Consider the following 20876-nt stretch of genomic DNA (forward strand, 5'->3'; position numbering starts at 1 on the left):
AGATGCATACTGGTAAGTAGCATTTGCATTAAGGTGACACGTTGCAACCATAGACATTCTATTGATGCTTAAATTGTTACATTTCCTCTTGATACCATGAATGTACAAATTGTTGTGTCCCTGTTGTGTCCCTGTCAGCATTAATCACTGTTAATCTCCTATACCCTTACTATACTAAGAGTACCATAAAAAACAAAATTCCGGAGGCGAATATTCTTCACTGCCTTATCCAACCTAGCATAAGCTATAATCGTGGCATCTATTTGATTTCTCTCAGACCAGATCTTTTGCAAGGGTAGAGACAGTACAACCATGGGCTCCTTCGCAGGCATGTTCTTGTTCTAGGTAGATTTCATAAAATGTTCAAATGACATTACACTTGCTCTGGCCACAACGCAGGGCCTGATGGAAAATATACGAGTCTTGCCCAACCTCGTTGGCTACAAATTCAGCTGTTCTCCAGGTGAGGTGTAACTCTCTAGGAATCTATGCCAAGGTTCTCAGAAGACCATCCTAGAGAAAAGAGACAACTGAAGTGGTCAGTGTGGGTCTATTGGTGTTAAACCAGGTTATAGGCATTGTGGCAGCTATCGTGGGATTGTGAGCTGATGGCAACTGCCAGAACATTTTCAATTCGCCAATCTATAGGGTGGCAGTCGTAACCAAGTATTAAACTGGTTTGAGCAGCAAAAAACATATGACCCTCCCTTTGACAGGCGTTACTCTTTTTGGATCAACTTTAAGGATGAGATGCACAAAAAGAAGGATATAGTTGCACTAAAAGTTGTACACCTGGATCTGATAAAGTTGCATTAAGGACCTCTGTATTTAGCTTGTAGGAAAGGTGTGATTGTCTTTAATAGCCCTTTTGGCAGCTGTCGTTGCTGCACCAACTAACCAGAAACCTCGGTACCACCAAGACTCCTAATTTATGTAAAAAGCAAGCTAAGCACCAGTGGTGTAGGTGGACACACCACAGCTAACCACATACGTGTAAATGGGTCAACCCGCTGCTGTGACCTAATAACTGAGTTTCCAACTCCCCACCCCGTTAGTATCCATAGTAGCAGGGGGAGCATTACCAGTCACCTGCAGCGTATTGAAAAGCCTGCCTGGAGCAGATATAGCCCGACTTTGGGTTAAGAGCCAATGCCACTGAATTGCTTCTTCCAAGCATCTGGTACTATACCTGGCAGATAAATACAACACACAAAGAACAGCTAAAACATTTTCACTATTGGAAATTGATGTTTTTAAGCATCTCAAAGCCTGCGGCAATGTATCTGACTTAAAATATTGTGCTGAAATGATTATACCAGTTTAGTATTTCAGCAAGTAATTGTATTCTATCGTAGCCTGTGTTGCTGGTACCTAGTATATTAGTTACAATTTACTGTGAAACATGAACATTCATCTCTAAAAACATGCACATGCGCAATGAACAGGTATGTTTTGCTCCAGTAGATGATGGTTTTGTTTTTTCCCTTCTAGGATGTGCTGTTACTGTAACTCTACCCATGAGCTTGTATAATGTCTACAAGTGAGTATTTTTCTATATCCTTGCACATTTTCATCATTAAATGTTTGAATTGAAAATGCATTTTTAAGGTCAATATGCTGGAAGCTAAATCTAATCTATCCACTCAGTGCCAGTGAAGAACAAGATAACATTTGCAGTTTCATATGCTTGTCAATACAGTTGAACGTCTATCCACTCTGCAGTACATGCAATATGCGTTTAGGAACTAGAGGGGACTGTTTTGAGGATGTCCAGTCAAGCCTACGTACAGTTTGAGGATGCATTGCAATGCTTGAGGTGTGCAAATATACTAGTCAATCCACTGACTTCACTTTAGATTACGGCCAGGTTGCTACAACCAGTGCGAGTTGTGGATGTGAGGGGCAGTAGGCTCCTCGTGGGTAACTTACTTCAGTCTTTGAGCAGGTTTTAATAGAATTGACATTCTTAATTCATATCTCTAGATATAGTGAATTCAAGTAACAAATTAACTTAGAAACACATATCAGTGACTCAAGCTCTCATGTGTTCCTCTGTGCTCCCCTCCCATAGCATTCAATTTACATGATAGCCAGCCAACCAGTGAAATTTAAAAGGGTGGGGGGGTTCAAATAGCACCATGCTAGTCATGCTATTTGCCAAGAACATCCCTTTGCTTTGTAGTGTCAAAGGAATCCCCTAACTCCTTGTCTCTTCCAGGTGTCGTAGCACTCACGTTTCATTGTACATGACTCTAATCAATATATATAACCTAGAGCTACTTCAGCTGTGGCTAATGCAGAGCCTGAAGCAATTTTGTATACGTCAAAATGAGCTTCCATTTGGGAGCCCATCCTAGAAGTTAGGTTTAGAGGTTCCCTGTAAATTACTCTAGGTCTACTTCCAGGAAAGGGCTTACCTCTGCCTGGCCATGCGTTTTGTTCTGTTCTAGAGGTTTGCTTCTCAAATGGCCTCCTGGACAGCTCAGGACCAGGGGGTGGCTGTGGTTAACCATGTACCACTTGCTGATGTAAATTGACGTGGAGGAAAGAAGGAGTTGCCCTATCATTTGCATCTGCTACAGTGCTCCTCCCGAGAGGGCAGGCTGTCTATAGGTCAGCAGGGCTGAATTAGAGCTGAACCGATCCCCAGGAAACGCAGGGCGCAAGATTATACACTTCTGCATCCCCCATTTCCCTATGGCTCCGGGAAGTCTACACAGTAGGTGGAAGAATGCCTCCGGTTGTGGTGGACTTCGTGTATAAGAAACTTCAACTTCTTTATTTTAGACATGGAATGAGGAATGTAGTCATTGCCATCTTTGGTTATTTGCAAAAAACACAGTTGATGGACAGAATGCAGAACAATGTCATACATTCACCCCAGTACAAAGATCTGGGCCTAAATCCATCGTTTTTTTGCACTCCACACCACCCTAGGTCAGACAATGGCTATATGCAAATCAGCTCTGACCCTGTGCCTCATGGGAACAGTCCAGCCCGAACTACCAAGCCATGTCTTTCCCAGACCGGAATCAAGCATCCAAGGACCGGTTTCTGCCTGGATAGATTGACTCCAGTGATGTGGAGAGCCTGGGACTCACGTCTGACCATATCCAGCCCACTCGGGGTGAAAATTGCAAAAAACACAGTTGATGGACAGAATGCAGAACAATGTCTTACATTCACCCCAGTACAAGGATCTGGGCCTAAATCCATCGTTTTTTTTGCACTCCACACCACCCTAGGTCAGACAATGATTATATGCAAATCAGCCTTTCTCCTCCAAGGGTCTCTAAGAGACACCTTCCGCAGTACTATGGTCTTCTGTGTTCATTCTCCCCACTGCTGTTGATCCAATGGTTCCTCAAAAAGGTAAGGCGAAGCTGAGGACAGCTCATTCTGAGAGCACAGACTGGGCTCGGAGGAGTTGGTATTACGAAATCTGGATTCTGAGCATATGCTGTCAAATTTGACTGCCTCTGCTGGAGGGTCTAATGTCCCAACAGCAGGGCATAGTACTTGACCTCATCCTCCAAAATCTCCATCTCCATGCAGCATTATTGAACAGAACCAAATGAGAGATTTTAATCTTTCACTAGAAGGTGATGCATGTCAATCAGAGGTTCACCTCCCCTCCACCAAGTCTGCCTTCAGGCCATTTGGTTAAATTCGCCACACGATGTGAAGAAAAACAAGTCTATTTTATGCCCAATAAACTGCCTTATGTTCTTTGTCTTGTCTATGGCCAAGTAAGACTTTGCTGTGAGCATTGTTAAAGGCTATTTTTTGGCCCCTTCAGCCTTCCTTGATTTGTCTGATCAACGTTCTTTATCCAAGTCACTTGTTTTGATGGTTTTCTTACAGGAGCATTCACATATGTTTCTCTCTGCTCCATTTATTTTACCACTGTAGGAAATTAATTTGGTCTTGGCTTTCTTAACGTGTGATGTTTTTCGAACCCATGCTCAGTTGTATTCTGAGGCCCATGAAACTGAAAACGGTATGTCTTATACCATCATTTCTGCACATTGCGTCAGCAAGCTACAAGTTTAATCATATCAGCATCTGTATTGTATTTTTTTAACCTGGTAAACTGCTACTCTGGGAGCATGCATCCTTTCACCTGAAAATGTTGTTCCTTTCTGTGTGGGCAGCCCATCAATGTCCCAACATTGTCCCTGCCACATGTACCCAGAGAACAGGAGATACTTCACTGAATTGGACCCAAGGCATGCTCTTACTTTCCACATTAATAGAACAGAGGAGAACTGCTTCTATGATTAAGTGTTGGGTTGCTTAAAAAGATCTTCCAAACGGCCATCTTGCATCTACTGCTTTAGTTCCTGGTGTTCCTGTTTTGGATACCTGCCATGGTCATCTGTCTTTACTTTCAACGGGTGATACTGTATCAATTTCAAAGTCCTTTTTGTCCTGTAGGGCTTCCAGGTGTAAAACCCACTCCTTATATCCACATCCTTGGAAAGAACTGTTTGAGGCATATGAGCGATTGTATGTCAGTACAACGCATGCTTTTACCCCGCATGCCATTACAACGCGGGGATTGCAACGCAAGTTGTTACAACGACTTGCGATGGGGGCGCTGGATAGTGGAATAGTTTAATTTTCTATACCAACTCCAGTCCCCGTGGATAGTAGGGAAGGTGTTGGATAGAAAATTAAACTATTACCTATCCAACAGCGCCCTCCAGTAAAAGTCGTTGTAACGACTTTCGTTGTAATCCCTGCGTTGTAATGGTAGTGCGGGGTAATAGTTGCGTTGTAAAGGATGCTCCCCCATATGAGCTGCAGATTACACACTGTGCATAGATGGCCACCTAGTGTTGGGCCCGGATGTTTGCAGTTTGTTTTGTTGTAGAAAAGTCTTTGGAAGTCACTGGATAGGTGACTCCTCCTTTGGATGATACTGTGCATGGGCATCGGCTCCATCCCCAGATTGTTTTTTCCGCCACCGGGCTCGGATGTGTTTCCAGCGCTCCCTGTTGGAACCGATTTCCTTCAGCGCGCAATCCTCATGAACTTACAAAAAATCAGTTTCGAACGCTTTCACAGTCGACGCTACTCTTCAACACCGAAGATTTTGATTCCGGTCATAGTCGACGGCCTTTGGGCCTAACTAGGCCTCGACTCCAGCTCACGGAAAGGACGCCATTTAAAAAGTGTCCTCAATGTGGGTCCCCACACCGACCTTCATGAAGTGTGTAACCTTTGCCTCTCCCCGGAGCATGAGGCCAGAGACTGTTCCGATTGTGCCTCTTTCCTCTCCAAAAAGACTATCCGGGACCGAAGAGCTGGGAGAACAATGGCTCTATCTTCAGGTCCGATTCCGGACGACATCTTCGAAGAAGGCGTCGACGTCCCAGAACAACACGAGGTCGACAGCAACTCCGAGGCAGAAGATTCAGACGTGGAGGACATCACTCCAGCACAGCGGGTCATAAGTAAGACCGTCGACCCCGACCCGTCCTCGACACATCCAAAGAAGGCCCTGGTCACACCCTCTCCCTCGGGCTCGGGTGCACACTGACGCACTGCTTCTACTGCCCCACCTTCGGGCCCGGCTAAGAAGCTAACTAAGCCTTCAGGCGACTTGGGCTCGAGTCGGCCTTCCCACGGTGCCGGCACACACCTACCGGCACCGAAAAAGACAACGCCACCGGCCCCGTCGACATCCAAACCACCGGCGCCGAAGCCTACCGCTACTCCTTCGGCACCGAAACCCAGGTCGGAACCAAGCAAACCTGCTTTGGATTCAAAAAGATCACCGGAACCGAAAAAACCATTGGATCTCAAAAATATACCGGAGCCGAAAAAATCATCGGAGCCGAAAAAATCTTCGGAGCCGAAAAAGACTCCTGCTTCTCCGGTTAAGGACATTGCCTAAAAACCAAAAGAGACCGCTTCGGTGCCGAAACCTCCCTCGGCACCAAAAGATCGACCTCCTGCAGAGGACTTATTTCATCCAGACCCTGCATAAAAGACTCTAGCTAAAGACCCAATCACTGGGCAGCTAACTTAAGCTTTAAAAAAGTGACCACTGTATACACCAGCGCCAGCTCCTCTTTCAAAGAAAAAGGACATGGCTACTGCGCCTTTAAGACTTCCTTCCCCTCCTCCACATATACCATCACCACCTGCTCCCCTACCACAACATTCCCCTGCATCCTCTATCATACCAGACATGACAATAGGGATGATAGCTCTGATGATATAGGGGCTAACATAGATGATCCATCTATTCCTCCAGGCTCACCTGATACGTGGGATGATTATAACACCCCAGACGTCCCATATGTCCCTCAAGATGACATATACCCCTCAAGGCCTTCCCCACCAGAAGACACTATGGGTTTTAATCAGTTGATACACAGAGCCGCGCAATATCATGGAGTAGATATGCATTCAGACCCTGTAGATGAAGACTTTCTAATGGATACCTTTGATAATGCACAAAGGTCCTCATCCATGTTACCAATGCTTAAAGGAGTGATTAAGCATGCTCCTGAAGTCTTCAAAGACCCAGTCAGAACTCGGGTCATTAACCCTCGAATAGAGAAAAAGTATAAAGTTGCCCCTTCAGACCCAGCTTATATTAAAGGTCCAGTACCACTAGACTCACTTGTAGTTTCCAACGCACGCAAGAGAGCAAACTCACAAACATCAGGTGAAGCTGCCCCACCAGATAAAGAGTCTAAGCTACTTCACGCATCAGGGAAAAGAACTGCGTCTCAAGCAGCAAACATGTGGCGTATTGCCAATACACAGGCATTATTGGCCAGATATGACAGGGCACATTATGACGAATTAGAATTACTAATGTGACACCTCCCTGATAAATACAAAGATAGAGCAAATGAACTTATTCAAAAAGGGAAAAATATTACAAACACCTCTATTCGCTGTGCACTTGATGCAGCGGACACCGCCTCCAGGGCAGTTAACACCAGTGTTTTATTACGTAGACATGCCTGGCTACGCATATCAGGGTTCAAACCTGAAGTCCAAAGTGCTATACTTAATCAACCCTTCGATGAGCAACACTTATTCGGATCCAATATAGATGTATCACTTGAAAAAATGAAAAAGGATACAGATACAGCCAAATCTATGGGAGCCCTGCAGTCTCGGGCTCCCAGACGTTCATTTCGCCGCTCATCTTATCGAGGCGCCATCAGGGGATACTCCTCAGACACACCTTCTACCTCACACAAAGCCCCTACACAATCCACATATAGTAGGAGCTACCAAAAGGGAGGGTTCGCGGAATGTGGGCTGCTGAATTCATATCTGTGCATAGATCGCCGCCTAGTGTTGGGTCCGGATGATTGCACATTGTTGTCCTGGAAGAGTCTTCGAAGTATCACTAGATAGGTGGCTCCTCCCCTGGACTACAGTGCGCATGGGCATCGACTCCATCCTCAGATTGTTTTTTTCCGCCATTGGTTTCGGATGTCTTTAATTCCCTCTTGTCGTAATCAATAGAAAACTTTCTTGAGACCAAAAGGTCTTTAGTCTAATACGTCGGTATTGTCTTGCATTCGGCATTGCTTCTTCTAGCTCGGTTCCGAGCCGGATTCTCTACTCCCGCGTGCTCTCGGCCCGGAAGGCCCAGTCGACGCTCCAGACCTATCGACCGTCCATCATGGACCGGAGTCCATTCAAGAGATGTCCGGTCTGCAACTCAAAGTATCCCCACATCGACGTCCACCCGGTGTGCAACAAGTGTCTGTCGCCGGACCACGATGAGGACAAGTGTATGGCTTGTTCACGCTTCAGGTCCAAGAAGACGCTTAAGCTTCGAAGAGCTGCGCGCCAGGAGGCCCAGCAAGCTGCACCGGCGCCTGTGGACATCTTCGATGCAGAGGATGTCGAGGACGAAGCTATCCAGGACATTTCTGAGTCGAACCCTGCGTCGGACGTCGACTATGACTACGACGCGGATGCTGAGATGTTCGAGGGCGAAGAAGTTGTCGACGAGGTAGGGGACGACGACGGGGCCCTCAGGGCCATGGAGGATAGCTCGGATGAGGAGCTTCCTCAAACTTACTCTGGGGCCGTGCCAATTTATAATGCCCAGGTCGAGGGATCGCCTTCGGGCCTTACCCAAGATCTCGCTATGGGTTCCACGGCCCCGCCTTCGGGCTCGGCCACGGACATTGCGGCCGAGCCACTCCCTGGCAAAACGAAACCGAAAGCGAAACCTACGGTCTCGATGCCAGATACTCGCAGGTGCCAGCCTCGAAACCGAAAGTGCGCATCGCTTTGGTCGGCTCCAAGGCCTCGGAGGCATCGGCGCCGAAGAAGCCGAAGGTGGCTGTCGAACCGAGGGCTCAAGTCAAGGGCGTCGAGATGAAGTCTGCCGCGCCGAAGACTAAAGTGAAGGTGGTCGAGCCGGGCGCGTCGGCGCCGAAGACGGTCGACACCGGCAAAAGCCTTGGCGACCCGTAGAAGACTGTCGGCGAGCCGAAGAAAACTCTCGGTGACCCGAAGAAGCGGCTGGATGACCCGAAGGTCCTCACAACCCCGCGTCCGCAGGACAAGGCCAAGGGCGCCGCGCCCCGAGAGTCGACTCCGAAAGTGACCTCGAAGGATTCCATTGAACCGGCGCGCCCATCCGCCGCGTTCACCAAGAAGGTGACGGACTCCCTGCAGCGCATCAGGGACGGCACCGCGTCGGTCGGTTCAAAGGATCCTCCGCCTGCGAAACCTGTGGAGAAACCACTTAAGGCGTCCACGCCCATCCACTTCACGTTGGCACCGAAGGCCTTCGCTCCTAAGGCTGTGGCTGGCGTGCCCGATAAGGTCTCATCGGCGCTGAAGGTGTCATCGGTGGTCCCTGGCCCGCGACCTCGACGACCTTCGGGGGACGAGCGTCAGGAACACTTCATCTACGCCGAAACGGGCAAGCTTTCCCTCCTCAAGCGGAAAATCGCCCCAGAACGCCCACTGGAGTCCTAAAAGATCCCTCTCAAGAAAAAGAAGGACTCTGCTTGCTCTCCCATCTTGGTGGAACCACTTTCCCCACAGACTCATAATGTTTCGCCCACTTACTCGGATGTGGACGCTGGTGAGGGGGATGATGAGGATGAATACAGTTATCCTGTCTATACAGACCCTGAGGATACCACTGAACCCTGGGCAGCTGGTGGTGACCCTGGGGATCCTCAATCAGGGCAAGACCCTCAACTTTTTTCTGCTAAAACGCCCCCTACAGAAGACTCTGCAGCTTTTAATGCCCTCATTGAGCGGGCAGCTAACAATCACAACGTCCAGCTACATACTGAACCTGTGGATGTCGATTTCCTTTTTGACACCTTTTCAGTCTCAGAAAAAACGGTTAAGACTCTGCCTATGCTGAAAGGTGTTTTAAAGCATGCTGCTGAGATCTTTAACACCTTGGCTGCTAGGCGTTTTCCCCCCCTGTGCTGGAAAATGATTGAGTGCTTGATTCATGACGAGCTCAGCTCGTCATCAGCACAGCTCAACTGTGCATCATGACGAGCTGAGCTCGTCATCAGCATCGAAAGGGTTAAAGAACCTACCAGGGCAAGGGTGATAAACCCTAGGATTGACAAAAAATACAAGTCGGCGCCTACTGATCCTACCTACATCAATTGACAGTTGCCTCTGGACTCCCTTGTCGTCTCGAATGCCCCGAAGAGGGCTAATTCTCAGACTACGGGTGATGCTCCTCCCCAGACAAAGAATCCATGGTCTTTGAGGCTTCGGGGAAGAGGGTAGCAGCACAGGCAGCCAACATCTGGCGCATTTCCAACACACAAGCGCTTCGGGTGCGCTATGACAGGGCACACTACGACACACTGGAGACTTTGTTGCAGTTCCTGCCTGATGAATATAAGGAGGCGGCTGAGATGCTGATTCAGGAAGGGAAGCTAATCTCGAACGCTTCAATTAAGTGCGCTCTGGACGCAGCTGATACCGCTGCCAGAGCTATAAACACTAGTGTTATGCTGCGGCGACATGCCTGGCTGAGAATCTCTGGCTTTAAGCCAGAAATCCAAACCACCATCCTTAACCAAACAGTCAACCCAGATCACCTGTTTGGCCCAGAAGTCGACACCACCCTAGAAAAGGTAAAAAAGGACACTGAGACTGCAAACTCCATGGGTGCCTTACAGTCACAGCAGTTTTGGGGTGGGTCTTTTCGTCGCTCCAGCACTAGAGGCGTTTCCACGGGCCAGCTCTCCCAGTCCACGTATTACTACAAGGGCAACACTCAGACCATTTACACCAACAAGAGTCGAGGTTAATATCGTGGCAACAGCACCAAGGGCAGAGGACGTGGAAATAACAGCTCCAGATCCTCTGCCACCAGCAAACAGTGACGCCTTGTCACTGCCCCCTGACCACACAACACCGGTCGGGGGGAGACTCCAGCAGTTCCTGCCCGTCTGGAAGTCCATCACCACGGACAGGTGGGTCAGAAAACGTATCCAATACGGTTATTGTCTGGAGTTAACATCCACTCCACCCAACATGCCGCCAAGACACCGTCCTATGTCGGACGAGCACTTGCACTTATTGCAGCAGGAGGTCACCGTCATGCTGCAAAAAGGAGCAATAGAGCTCGTGCCAGTGCAGGAAAGAGGCACAGGGGTCTACTCCCTGTACTTCTTAATACCGAAAAAGGACGGGTCCCTCAGGCCCATCCTGGACCTCAGACCACTCCACTACTACATCCTGTCGGAGCACTTCCATATGCTGACCCTGCAGCAAGTGCTCCCGTTGCTCAGTCGGGGGGATTTTCTCGCAACTTTAGACCTAAAGGATGCATACTTTCACATTCCACTGCACCCTTCACACAGGAAATACCTCCGGTTCACCATACAAAACCAGCACTACCAGTTCAAGGTTTTGCCTTTCGGTGTCACCACGGCACCCAGGGTGTTCACAAAGTGCCTGGCGACAGTGGCGGCGCATCTCAGGAGACGGAACACCCACGTCTACCCTTATCTGGACGACTGGCTCATCCAAGCAAAGTCAGCCCAGCAGTGTGTGCACGATCTGGGATTCTCACTGAATTACCCAAAATCCCACCTCCAGCTCGCCCACATACGGCAGTATCTGGGTGCGACCATAAACAATCTGGCGGCCACAGCACAGCCGAATTCAGTGAGAGTCAGCAGCATTCAATCGCTGATACAAAAATTCAGACCTCAACACTCGCTTCCAGCAAGAGTGTTCATGCAGTTGATAGGCACGATGGCCTCCTGCATTTCCATAGTCCGGCACGCAAGACTACATATGTGCCCGCTTCAGGAGTGCTTAGCACGTCAGTGGACTCAGGCTCACGGGCAGTTGAAAGACCTAGTGTTGGTGAGCGGTCGGGCATACAACTCTGCATTGGTGGAATCCACGAAACCTTTGCAAGGGCCGACCGTTCCAAGAGCCTGTGCCACAGATCATCCTGACAACGTACGCCTCTCTCCAGGGATGGGGAGCTCATGTACTCCATTACACGGTGCAGGGACTATGGACGCACCAGCAACGGAAGATGCACATCAATGTTCTCGAACTGATGGCGATCTTCATGGCACTCAAAGCCTTCAAAGTACATCTGTGCAACAAGGTTGTGTTTATCCGGACGGACAACATGACAGCCATGTACTACATTCAAAAGCAGGGAGGAACACACTCTCCGCAGCTGTCTCACCTGGCTCAGAGCATGTGGAAGTGGGCCATTCAAAGGAACATCTTCCTCATGGCAGAACACCTCCCGGGCAAGGACAATCAGATGGCGGACCTGCTCAGCAGGTACAGCCACCAAATGCACGAGTGGGAGATACATCCATCAGTACTCCAACCGTACTTCCAAATGTGGGGTCATCCAGAGATAGACCTGTTCGCCACAAGGGAGAACGCAAAATGCCAAAGCTTCGCCGCCAGGTTCCCACACCCACACCCACAGTCACAGGGCAATGCGATATGGATGAACTGGTCAGGCAAATTTGCATACGCTTTTCCCCCAGCACCTCTGATACCGCTGGTGGCACGCAAGCTCAGGCAGCACTCGATGACTCTCATCCTGGTTGCTCCAACGTGGGCTCGCCAACCATGGTACACCACGTTTCTAGAACTGTCCGTGGTACCGCATCAGAGGCTACGTCTCACACCCAGCCTTCTGACCCAGAGCCATGGCGACATTCAGCATCCAGATCCGCAACAGCTCAACCTGGCGATCTGGCTCCTGAAGTCTAAGAGTTTGGCTACCTGCACTTACCTTCTGACTGTATGGACATCATTTGGGAGGCAAGGAAGCCCACCACCAGAGCATGCTATGCGGCGAAATAGAAGCGGTTTATCATTTATTGTGCAGACCACAACATTAACCCGCTAGATGCGTCTATTCAGAATATCATCTGTTACCTTTTCCATCTGTACAAATGTAATCTGGCCTATGCTTCCATTCGCATACATCTCTCTGCGATGGCCGCTTATCTCTAGAATAGGCAGCACCTCTCACTCTTCAGAGTGCCTGCCATTAAGGCCTTTCTAGAAGGACTCAAACGAGTCATTCCTCCGCGGACTCCACCAGCTCCGGAGTGGAACCTCAATGTGGTACTCACCCGGCTGATGGGTCCTCCCTTTGAACCACTGCATTCCTGCGAGATTCAATTCTTGACGTGGAAAGTGGCTTTCCTCATAGCGATTACATCGCTACGGCGAGTTAGTGAACTGCAAGCCCTCACTATCCAAGAGCCATTTATTCAAATTCATTCTAACAGGGTAGTGCTTCGCACTAACCCTAAATTCCTTCCTAAGGTCGTGTCTCAATTCCATTTCAACCAGACTATTGAATTGTCTGTTTTCTTCCACAATCCTTAGTCATTGGCGGAGAGAATGCTCCACACCCTTGACGTCAAAAGGGCCCTGATGTATTACATCGACAGGACCAAAGATTTTTGGAAGACTAAGCAACTATTTGTTGCCTTTGCACCACACCACTAGGTGGATCGTTAAATGTATCCAGATCTAAAAGCCAAACGTACTCTCACCATTCCACCGAGGGCCCACTCCACCAGAAAGTTGGGGGCCTCTATGGCGTTCCTTGGAAAGATTCCTTTGGAAGACATATGTAGAGCAGCCACATGGTCTACCACACACACATTTACAAAGCATTATTGTGTTGATGTGCACTCCAAACAGCAGGCAGCTGTAGGGCAGGCTGGTCTCAAAACACTTTTCCAAACTGCTGCAGCTGGCACGGGCGGCCGCAGTTAATGGAGGGACTGCTATGTATTCTATGCACAGATGTGAATTCAGCAGCCCACATGCCTCGAACCGAATATGCTACTTACCAGTATGCACCTGTTCTTGGCATGTAGGGCTGCTGACATTCATATCGCCCGCCCTCCTCCCCGGCGCCCGTAGCAGCAGCAGTAGTCACACATACTTCTAGCATGGTCATCATTCACTTAGTTTCACTCCATCTTGGCCACAATGGCTAAAAACAATCTGAGGATGGAGTCGATGCCCATGCGCACTGTAGTCCAGGGGAGGAGCCACCTATCTTGTGATACTTCGAAGACTCTTCCAGGACAACAATGTGCGATCATCCGGACCCAACACTAGGCGGCGATCTATGCACAGATATGAATGTCAGCAGCCCTACATGCCAAGAACAGATGCATACTGGTAAGTAGCATATTCGTTACAGGGGCAACAATAACAAAGGCAGAGGTAAAAACAACTCCTCTGCTCTGCCTCTACTCCTACCCAATGACTCCCCTTCCCCTCCCCCGTCCCATTCCACTCCGGTCGGGGGAAGACTACAACAATACCTACCAGCCTGGGAAAACATCACATCAGGCAGGTGGGTGCTTCAAATAAATCAATTAGGTTACTGTCTAGAGCAAACATCCACCCCCCCAAACATACCACCCAAGCAGCGTCCAATGTCACAAAAACATTTAACACTGCTCAGACAGTAAGTAATATCCGTCCTGAAGAAAAATGCAATAGAAATAGTCCCAAAGCATCAGCAAAACAAAGGAGTATACTCCCTATATTTTCTAATCCCAAAGAAGGACGGATCTCTAAGACATATAAAGGCAACCCCATATCAAAATCAGGGATAGCTAGGTGGATTGTTAAATGCATACAAATATGTTACCAGAAAGCCAAACGTACGTTAACAATTCCTCCAAAAGCCCAGTCTACAAGAAAAATAGAGGCTTCAATGGCATTCTTAGGGAACATTCCCCTAGATGATATATGCAAAGCAGCTACATGGTCTACACCGCACAGATTCACAAAACACTATTGTGTAGATGTGCAAACTAAGCAACAAGCCACTGTGGGCCACGCTGTACTAAAAACTCTGTTTCAAACTACTGCAACAGATACTGGTGGTCGCCGCTAGGTGTGGGTACTTCTATACAATCTATGCACAGTGTGTAATCTGCGGCTCATATGCCTCGAACGGAAAATGCTACTTACCAGTATGCATCTGTTCTTGCTATGTAGAGCTGCTGAGTTACAAACGCCCACCCGCCTCCCCGGCTACCTGTATCTGTTCCAGTATTATCTTAATTTGATTCAAATCACATGAACATCACTACTTCTTGTACAGCTCATTCACTTCCCTAATGGCGAAAAACAATCTGGGGATGGAGCCGATGCCCATGCGCAGTATCATCCAAAGAAAGAGTCACCTATCCTGTGACTTCCAAAGACTTTTCTACAACAAAACAACCTGTAAACATCCGGGCCCAACACTAGGTGGCCATCTATGCACAGTGTGTAACTCTGCAGCTCTACATGCCAAGAACAGATGCATACTGGAAAGTAGCATTTTCCTTTACTGTGGTCTTGATTCACAATATCCCTCAGAAGAGTAAGTTACTTACCTTCAGTAACGCTCTTTCTGGTAAATATTTAATCTAAGCAATAATTGCTTGCCACCTAACAAACTACCTGTTCTGTGGAGTGGATTTTAGGGAATAAGGTTCAAAACTAGATTCATTTCTATCTGTCTGCCGTGCCACACGTCTGAGGGTGCCAAAGCCAGGATAGATCATTTGATTTCAGCTTGCAGAGGTGTTTCCTCGTCTTGTGTTGTCCTGTCTGGAGGTGGGAAAGAGTCACAATAGAGGCTGATGGTGATGGTGCCAGCAGCTGGTGTGTAGGAGCTATTGTAAAAAGTTTCCCAATCCAGTCTGGTATTTAGGAAAATTTACATGGTGAGGAATCTATGATTTGAGTTTACACCACAAACAGTGCTTCCAAAAGTAACATATTCACCTGAATCAGGAGGGGAAACAAGGTCAGAGACACTAAACTAAACACTGATACTAACAGTGACAGTTCTCAATATTATAGCAGTTGCTCCTTTTAGTACGAAAATATGTTATTGTGTACAATTGTATCTAATCATAACACACTGTAAAGTGTGCAAAGTGCACCTCAAACTATCACTTTTTGCATGGATTGGGTAAGGAATGTAGGTGGAATGATCTTGTTCTGGGCATCTGGCCCTATATGTGCACATTCCCTTTGGGATGACATAGAGAAGTGAAGCAGTGTGGAAGTGAAATTGTGCTCGTTTAGGAGATAATAGTTGTCATGGATACTTGGAGTTCCCTTGCGCTTCATATAAGCCTCCTTAATGGCTGTTGGATGAGGTGCACACACACAGTCCTAGCAAATCTATTTTTAAAACCAGCATTTGACTGGTATTTTTTGTAGTTCTACTTTACAAGCTGCCGGAGTGTTTTAGAGGGCCAGTCATCATTGTTCTGTCTGCTCATTGGGGCACTCTAAAGAGACAACACATCCTGCCCTTTTCTCCACAGAATGTGAAAATTCTTGTGTCTGCTCAAATCTTTGGTCTGGGCTGTAGGTATTGAAGTAAATATTTGCCAAAGAAAATCCCTACACTCGATTTACCAACCAGGTATGATTTCCCTTCATAATATAAAGAAACTGGAATTTCATTCTCAACATTTATTTACCCAGTTATCACTACTTATTGGATCTACCCCTACCTACACGCTATTGTTCCCTCCTCGCCATAGTAACTTCTGAAATTAAGGTTTCTCCTTTACAATGGCATGGAAAAGGAGGCTTGTGCATGGGTGGTTCTGGAGCGATTTATTGTAACTGCCGACTTTATGACTCTTTGAATAATTGAGGGAAGCAACATTGTTTGCTTATAAAAGCCACTCATTTCAAAAGCTTTCAAAACATTTCTCCTCCTTTGTCAGCATTGGGGATATTAAGAGAACACGTTCTTATATTATCGTGTTTTTATTTACTTACAGATCATATCGAAGTAACACTTTGAAGCATACGTCATTTTATGAGTCCATGCTACCCTTCATATCACCCTTGCTGCTCTTCACATTTTCAACCGTGTGGGTCTTTTTATCTCCATCAAACATCCTCGAGCTTCACCCCAGAGTGTTCTACTTTATGGTCGGAACAGCCTTCGCTAACATCACAGTAAGATTATACCATTCTTTTATTGAAAACCTATAGTATGTTGCAACTGGCTTTCTCATAGACTTAAAAACAGTCACCCAGGACCATTGTATTGTAGTATTTCTATAATGCTTTCCAGTTGGTTAAGTAGGTTGTTACTCCATGAGAGAATGTTGATTGCAGTGTCAACTTTTGCATTTGAGTTTTGTTGTCCTGTGTGAGGTCCGAATGTGTGCTCCAGGATTGTTGCAGCAGAATTTAGGAGACTCTTACTCGTGGAGTTGCAGTCAAAGGGAGTTTGAGTTTTAATTTGCATGCTGCTTGAAAACACATCAAAGTTGTAGTTTGAGTGGGGGCGCTAGAGGGCACGTACACAGAATGGCCGCCTAACGGTGAGGCTCCTGTACCCTGGAGCGTACATCCTGCATTTATCCTTCTTTACTGGGGTCTGACTGGTTTCACGACCTGCTGTATCTATTGCTAAAGCGATCCTCCCGTCTCAGTTCAAGTTTGGAGCGAGCCCGTGCAGCGGCGCATGCACACTGAGCCCCGACTGTTTCACCCGGTACTGCCACTGGAGCTGCCTTGTGAGGAAGGCCGGGTTGCTGTGATCAGGCGAGGCCGGGGTTTGCCACTAGGCGGTGGGCCTCGGTGGTTGGCCCTGGTCGAGACCGCACTCGGCACGACTTTCCTGGGCACTAAGTGGTTGCGTTGATCCTTGCTCTGGACTGCTTGCCGATATTGGTGCTCACCTATCTCCCAGCGCGACGGGCGCTGCTCCTGCTGTCCCGGAGATCTGCTTGGTGTTGCTGCGGTCCATGAAGCGCCGACAACCCCCTGCTGCCGGAAAACCGGCTGGTGATCTCGGCGAGTCTAGCCGGGGGACAACTGTGGTGAGATTCGGCGTCTGTTCTTCCCGGAGGGTGCCCCAGGGATTGTGCCGGCCGACGGCGTTGGTGGTGTCTCCACGGCGCCATAGAAGACCTCTGCCACCATCATTGTGCGTGTCCTGTCGCGCGTCTTCGCTTTGGTGTCTGCGGAGACCCGCTTTCATGGTTGGTAATACTGTCCCGGGGACATAATTGAGAGGCTGTGCTGGGGCGCTGTGGAGTTGCATTGAACTCGCAACTGGACCTACTCACTGGGGACGTCGGACCTCGCATTGCTGGGCCCATGCGCCACCCAGTACCGGCTTTGGCGGAGGGCCTGATTACAGTGCTACGTCCTTGTATTTCGAATTGCTGGTAGTGTCGAGCGGAGTGCAAGGTGAGGGGACCTGGTGACCTGGCACGAACACCTCCTTCTCCCTGCCTGAGTACCCGCGGCTCGAGCAGAGCCCCCCACGCTATCGCGGCGGCTACCCCCGTGGCTGCCCTTCTCCAGATTTAAGGTGCATTTTGGTGGGATCAAGTGGGCACACGGACTGGGAGAGTGTTTACTGGGCATTGTGTGGAGGCAAGATGGTTCGGCAGGACAACCGCCAACAGAAACTCTCTTTCGAGGCCGCGAAGAGAGGGAAAAAAGCGACGGTTGAGAGACCCAGTGTGGCTGATGCAAGTGCAGCCAGTGGTGCCCCTCCCCCCGACAGCCAGGATCTGCAGCAGCTCCTGCAGGAGGTGCGGCAGGGCTTTGCCACAGTAGTGGACAAAGTTGACAGGATGGCGTCTAGGATGGATACCCTGGTGCACAAAGTTGATCAACATGAAGAGCGTATTACGGCTGGTGAGCGGCGTATCTCCGATAGTGACGACGCCACAGCATCTCATGCCACCCAACTTGCCCGGATGGACAACTTGCTGCGGGTCATTGCGACTAAGAATGAGGATTTGGAGGCTCGCAGCAGACGCAACAACATTCGCGTCACGGGCATACCGGAATCCACAGACTCGGGCAGAATGGAACTGTATGTGAAGAAGCTGCTACTTACATCCATTGGAGAAAGTGCTTTTTCATTTCAGTTCATCGTTGAACGGGCGCACAGATCTCTGGGGCCGATGCCCAAGCCAGGTGCGCCGCAAAGGCCTATAATAGCCCGGTTATTGAATTATCGTGACCGTGACACTGCATTGAGAGCTGCGCGCACCCAGCAAAACCTTTCTTATAATGGGGTGAATTTCTCTATCTACCCCAATTTCACTCCAATGGTCCAAGATGAGAGACGCAAGTTATTATCGAAGTGAAGAAAAAACTGCGAGACGCGCAGATAGACTATGCCCTGCTTTATCCAGCGAAACTCAGGGTCACACACCAGGGGAAGCAGCGCTTCTTCACTAACCCTCAAAAAGTGGCAGAATACTTAAAGGCAATCAAGAAGGCGCAGAGGGGGGCGCGCGATCATGGTGCAGCACGTGAAGACAACCCGCCCGACTCGGACGACAGCGCTTGACCTATCCTTGTGGCAGCGATTACCGGTTGATATACGACGACCCTGAATCGTTGGGACAACACTTCCTGTACATGACGGACGAGAACTGATGCTTGGCCGTGGGGCTGTGGCATACTTCCAGTGGTAATGTACTCCAGGGTCCACTAACCCTCCTCAGCCCCACTCGAGGGCGGTACAGGTTCAGAGGTAAGAGGAGGGAGTCGTGGTTGTGCGCCCTTCTATGCTGTTCCCCCTACGGGTATACCCCACATATGGGTTTTGCTTATCGGGGAATGACGGACTGGGAGGGAATGCGGGTGGGGGTAGGAGTTTCCTCTTTGGCGCTTTGGGGCTGATACGGAGAGTGGAGGGATGGTACTGGGAGGGTACAGGCGGTGCTGGCATGATTGGGATGCAGTAGTGGGAGGGGGTTGGAGTTCTGTTATTAAAGGTTTTTCTCTTTACAGAGGGGCAGGGCCTGTTGTATGGACTGTAAGGTGGTACACCTCGCCTGAGGAAAGATATCACAGACTACACTGTGGCATGTTAAGATATCATGATATGATTTTTGATGTATGGCGGGGATAGGGCCTGATGCGCAATTGAATTGTCTGTCTTGGAACGTCAGGGGTCTTAATAATGCAAGAAAATGTAGAAATGTAATTGCTTATTTGGACCGTCACCACGTCCAAATCGCTATGCTACAGGAAACACACATATCACCTCAGACACGCACCACATTCGCAATCAAATGGGCCAGTATCCGCATCTTTTTGTCTTACTCCACATACGCTAGGGGAGTAGCTATACTGGTGAGACGCAGCTTACCATTTCAAATGTTTGGTTAGGTTTTGGATGCAGAAGGTCGCTTTGTTGTGGTGTGGGGGCGTCTTGGAAGCGAAACTGTTACACTGGTAACCTGTTATGCACCTAATATAGATCAACCGACTTTCTTTACCACATTGTGGGGTAAGATCCTCGATGCAGGATCCCAACATATCATTTGGGGAGGCGATTTTAATGTGGCACTGGCACCTCACCTAGATAGGGCAGACGGAGTGGCAGATTACAAGCCTGTAATCCTTCTGCGGCGCCCGCAGAAGGATTACAGGTCCAAGGAGGAACCAGATCGACAGTTTCGGTCTTTTTCTCTGCCAGGCGACCCAAGGAGGCTTTGAACAGCTAAATACTGTCAAAGCGAGAGGGAATCCCCTTCTCACCCATATAGCACCTTAGTGCGTGCTACACATAAAATCCAAAAAACACTCACTGTAAATTATTTTTATAAACCCACACATACTCACTTGGTCCTGAGGAAAGCCTGTTTCAAATTAAGAAAGGCCAGGCTGAAACATGTAGACCACACAGGACACTGGAGGTCATAATCCATACTCCACCGTGTCCGTTTGCCTTTTTAACGTGCCAACAGATACCCAGTTTTATTAAAATAGTTTTTACCCTCGGGTGCTGGGACTTTTGTATGGCTTTTTAATCTTCACCTTCATACTCACCACACTGCACACTCAGTAATTATACCAGCTCCGCAGTAATCTGGCGTCGAAGCACACCCGGGGCACGTTAGGTGCCACTGTGGTGGGCCCGATGATGAAGCATGCCACCAACTAGGTTGGTGGGTGAGGGCTTTCTAATAAAACCTACTGGTTTTCCTTGACATACGTACTCCATTGAGTCTTACCTGCATAAACTTAGCTAGTCTTTCTTGATTTTTGATAATTCTTCTGTTTCGTCAGTGCCTAAAAATAGCAAAAATTGGAAAAATCTGGACGCTAATAAGTTAAATCTCTGCCTTGATAATACAAGACCAGTATCTACTATTACTACACTAAAGGAAGCTGCGGCCATTCATCACTGGCTTAGCTCCTCTGCTGATGCTTGTCTCCCCTCCGTTAAGAAGAGCGCATTCATTATCTTCCACCGGCTCCTTGGTTTTCTGAGACTTTAAAGCTGGAAAAAAGTAGATGTAAAAATCTGGAAAGACAATGGCGCAAATATTATGATCCCAAAACTAAAATGTTTTATAAATCCGCCT

At 48.4% G+C, this 20876-nt stretch overlaps 1 protein-coding gene and 1 pseudogene across 1 annotated transcript in view; both read left to right on the plus strand.

The window, feature by feature from the left end:
- SELENOI (selenoprotein I) overlaps positions 1-20876 on the plus strand; it is a 257585-nt gene that overhangs the window by 155626 nt on the left and 81083 nt on the right. The window contains exons 7-8 of the mRNA XM_086928070.1: positions 1492-1540; positions 16302-16482. Of these exons, the coding sequence (XP_086784196.1) occupies positions 1492-1540; positions 16302-16482 (230 nt within the window). The remainder of the gene's footprint in view (positions 1-1491; positions 1541-16301; positions 16483-20876) is intronic.
- LOC147709530 (uncharacterized) lies at positions 3357-15887 on the plus strand (annotated as a pseudogene).

The sequence above is a fragment of the Lissotriton vulgaris genome, chromosome 6 (genome assembly GCF_964263255.1).
Source record: "Lissotriton vulgaris chromosome 6, aLisVul1.2, whole genome shotgun sequence".
Taxonomy (NCBI): domain Eukaryota; kingdom Metazoa; phylum Chordata; class Amphibia; order Caudata; family Salamandridae; genus Lissotriton; species Lissotriton vulgaris.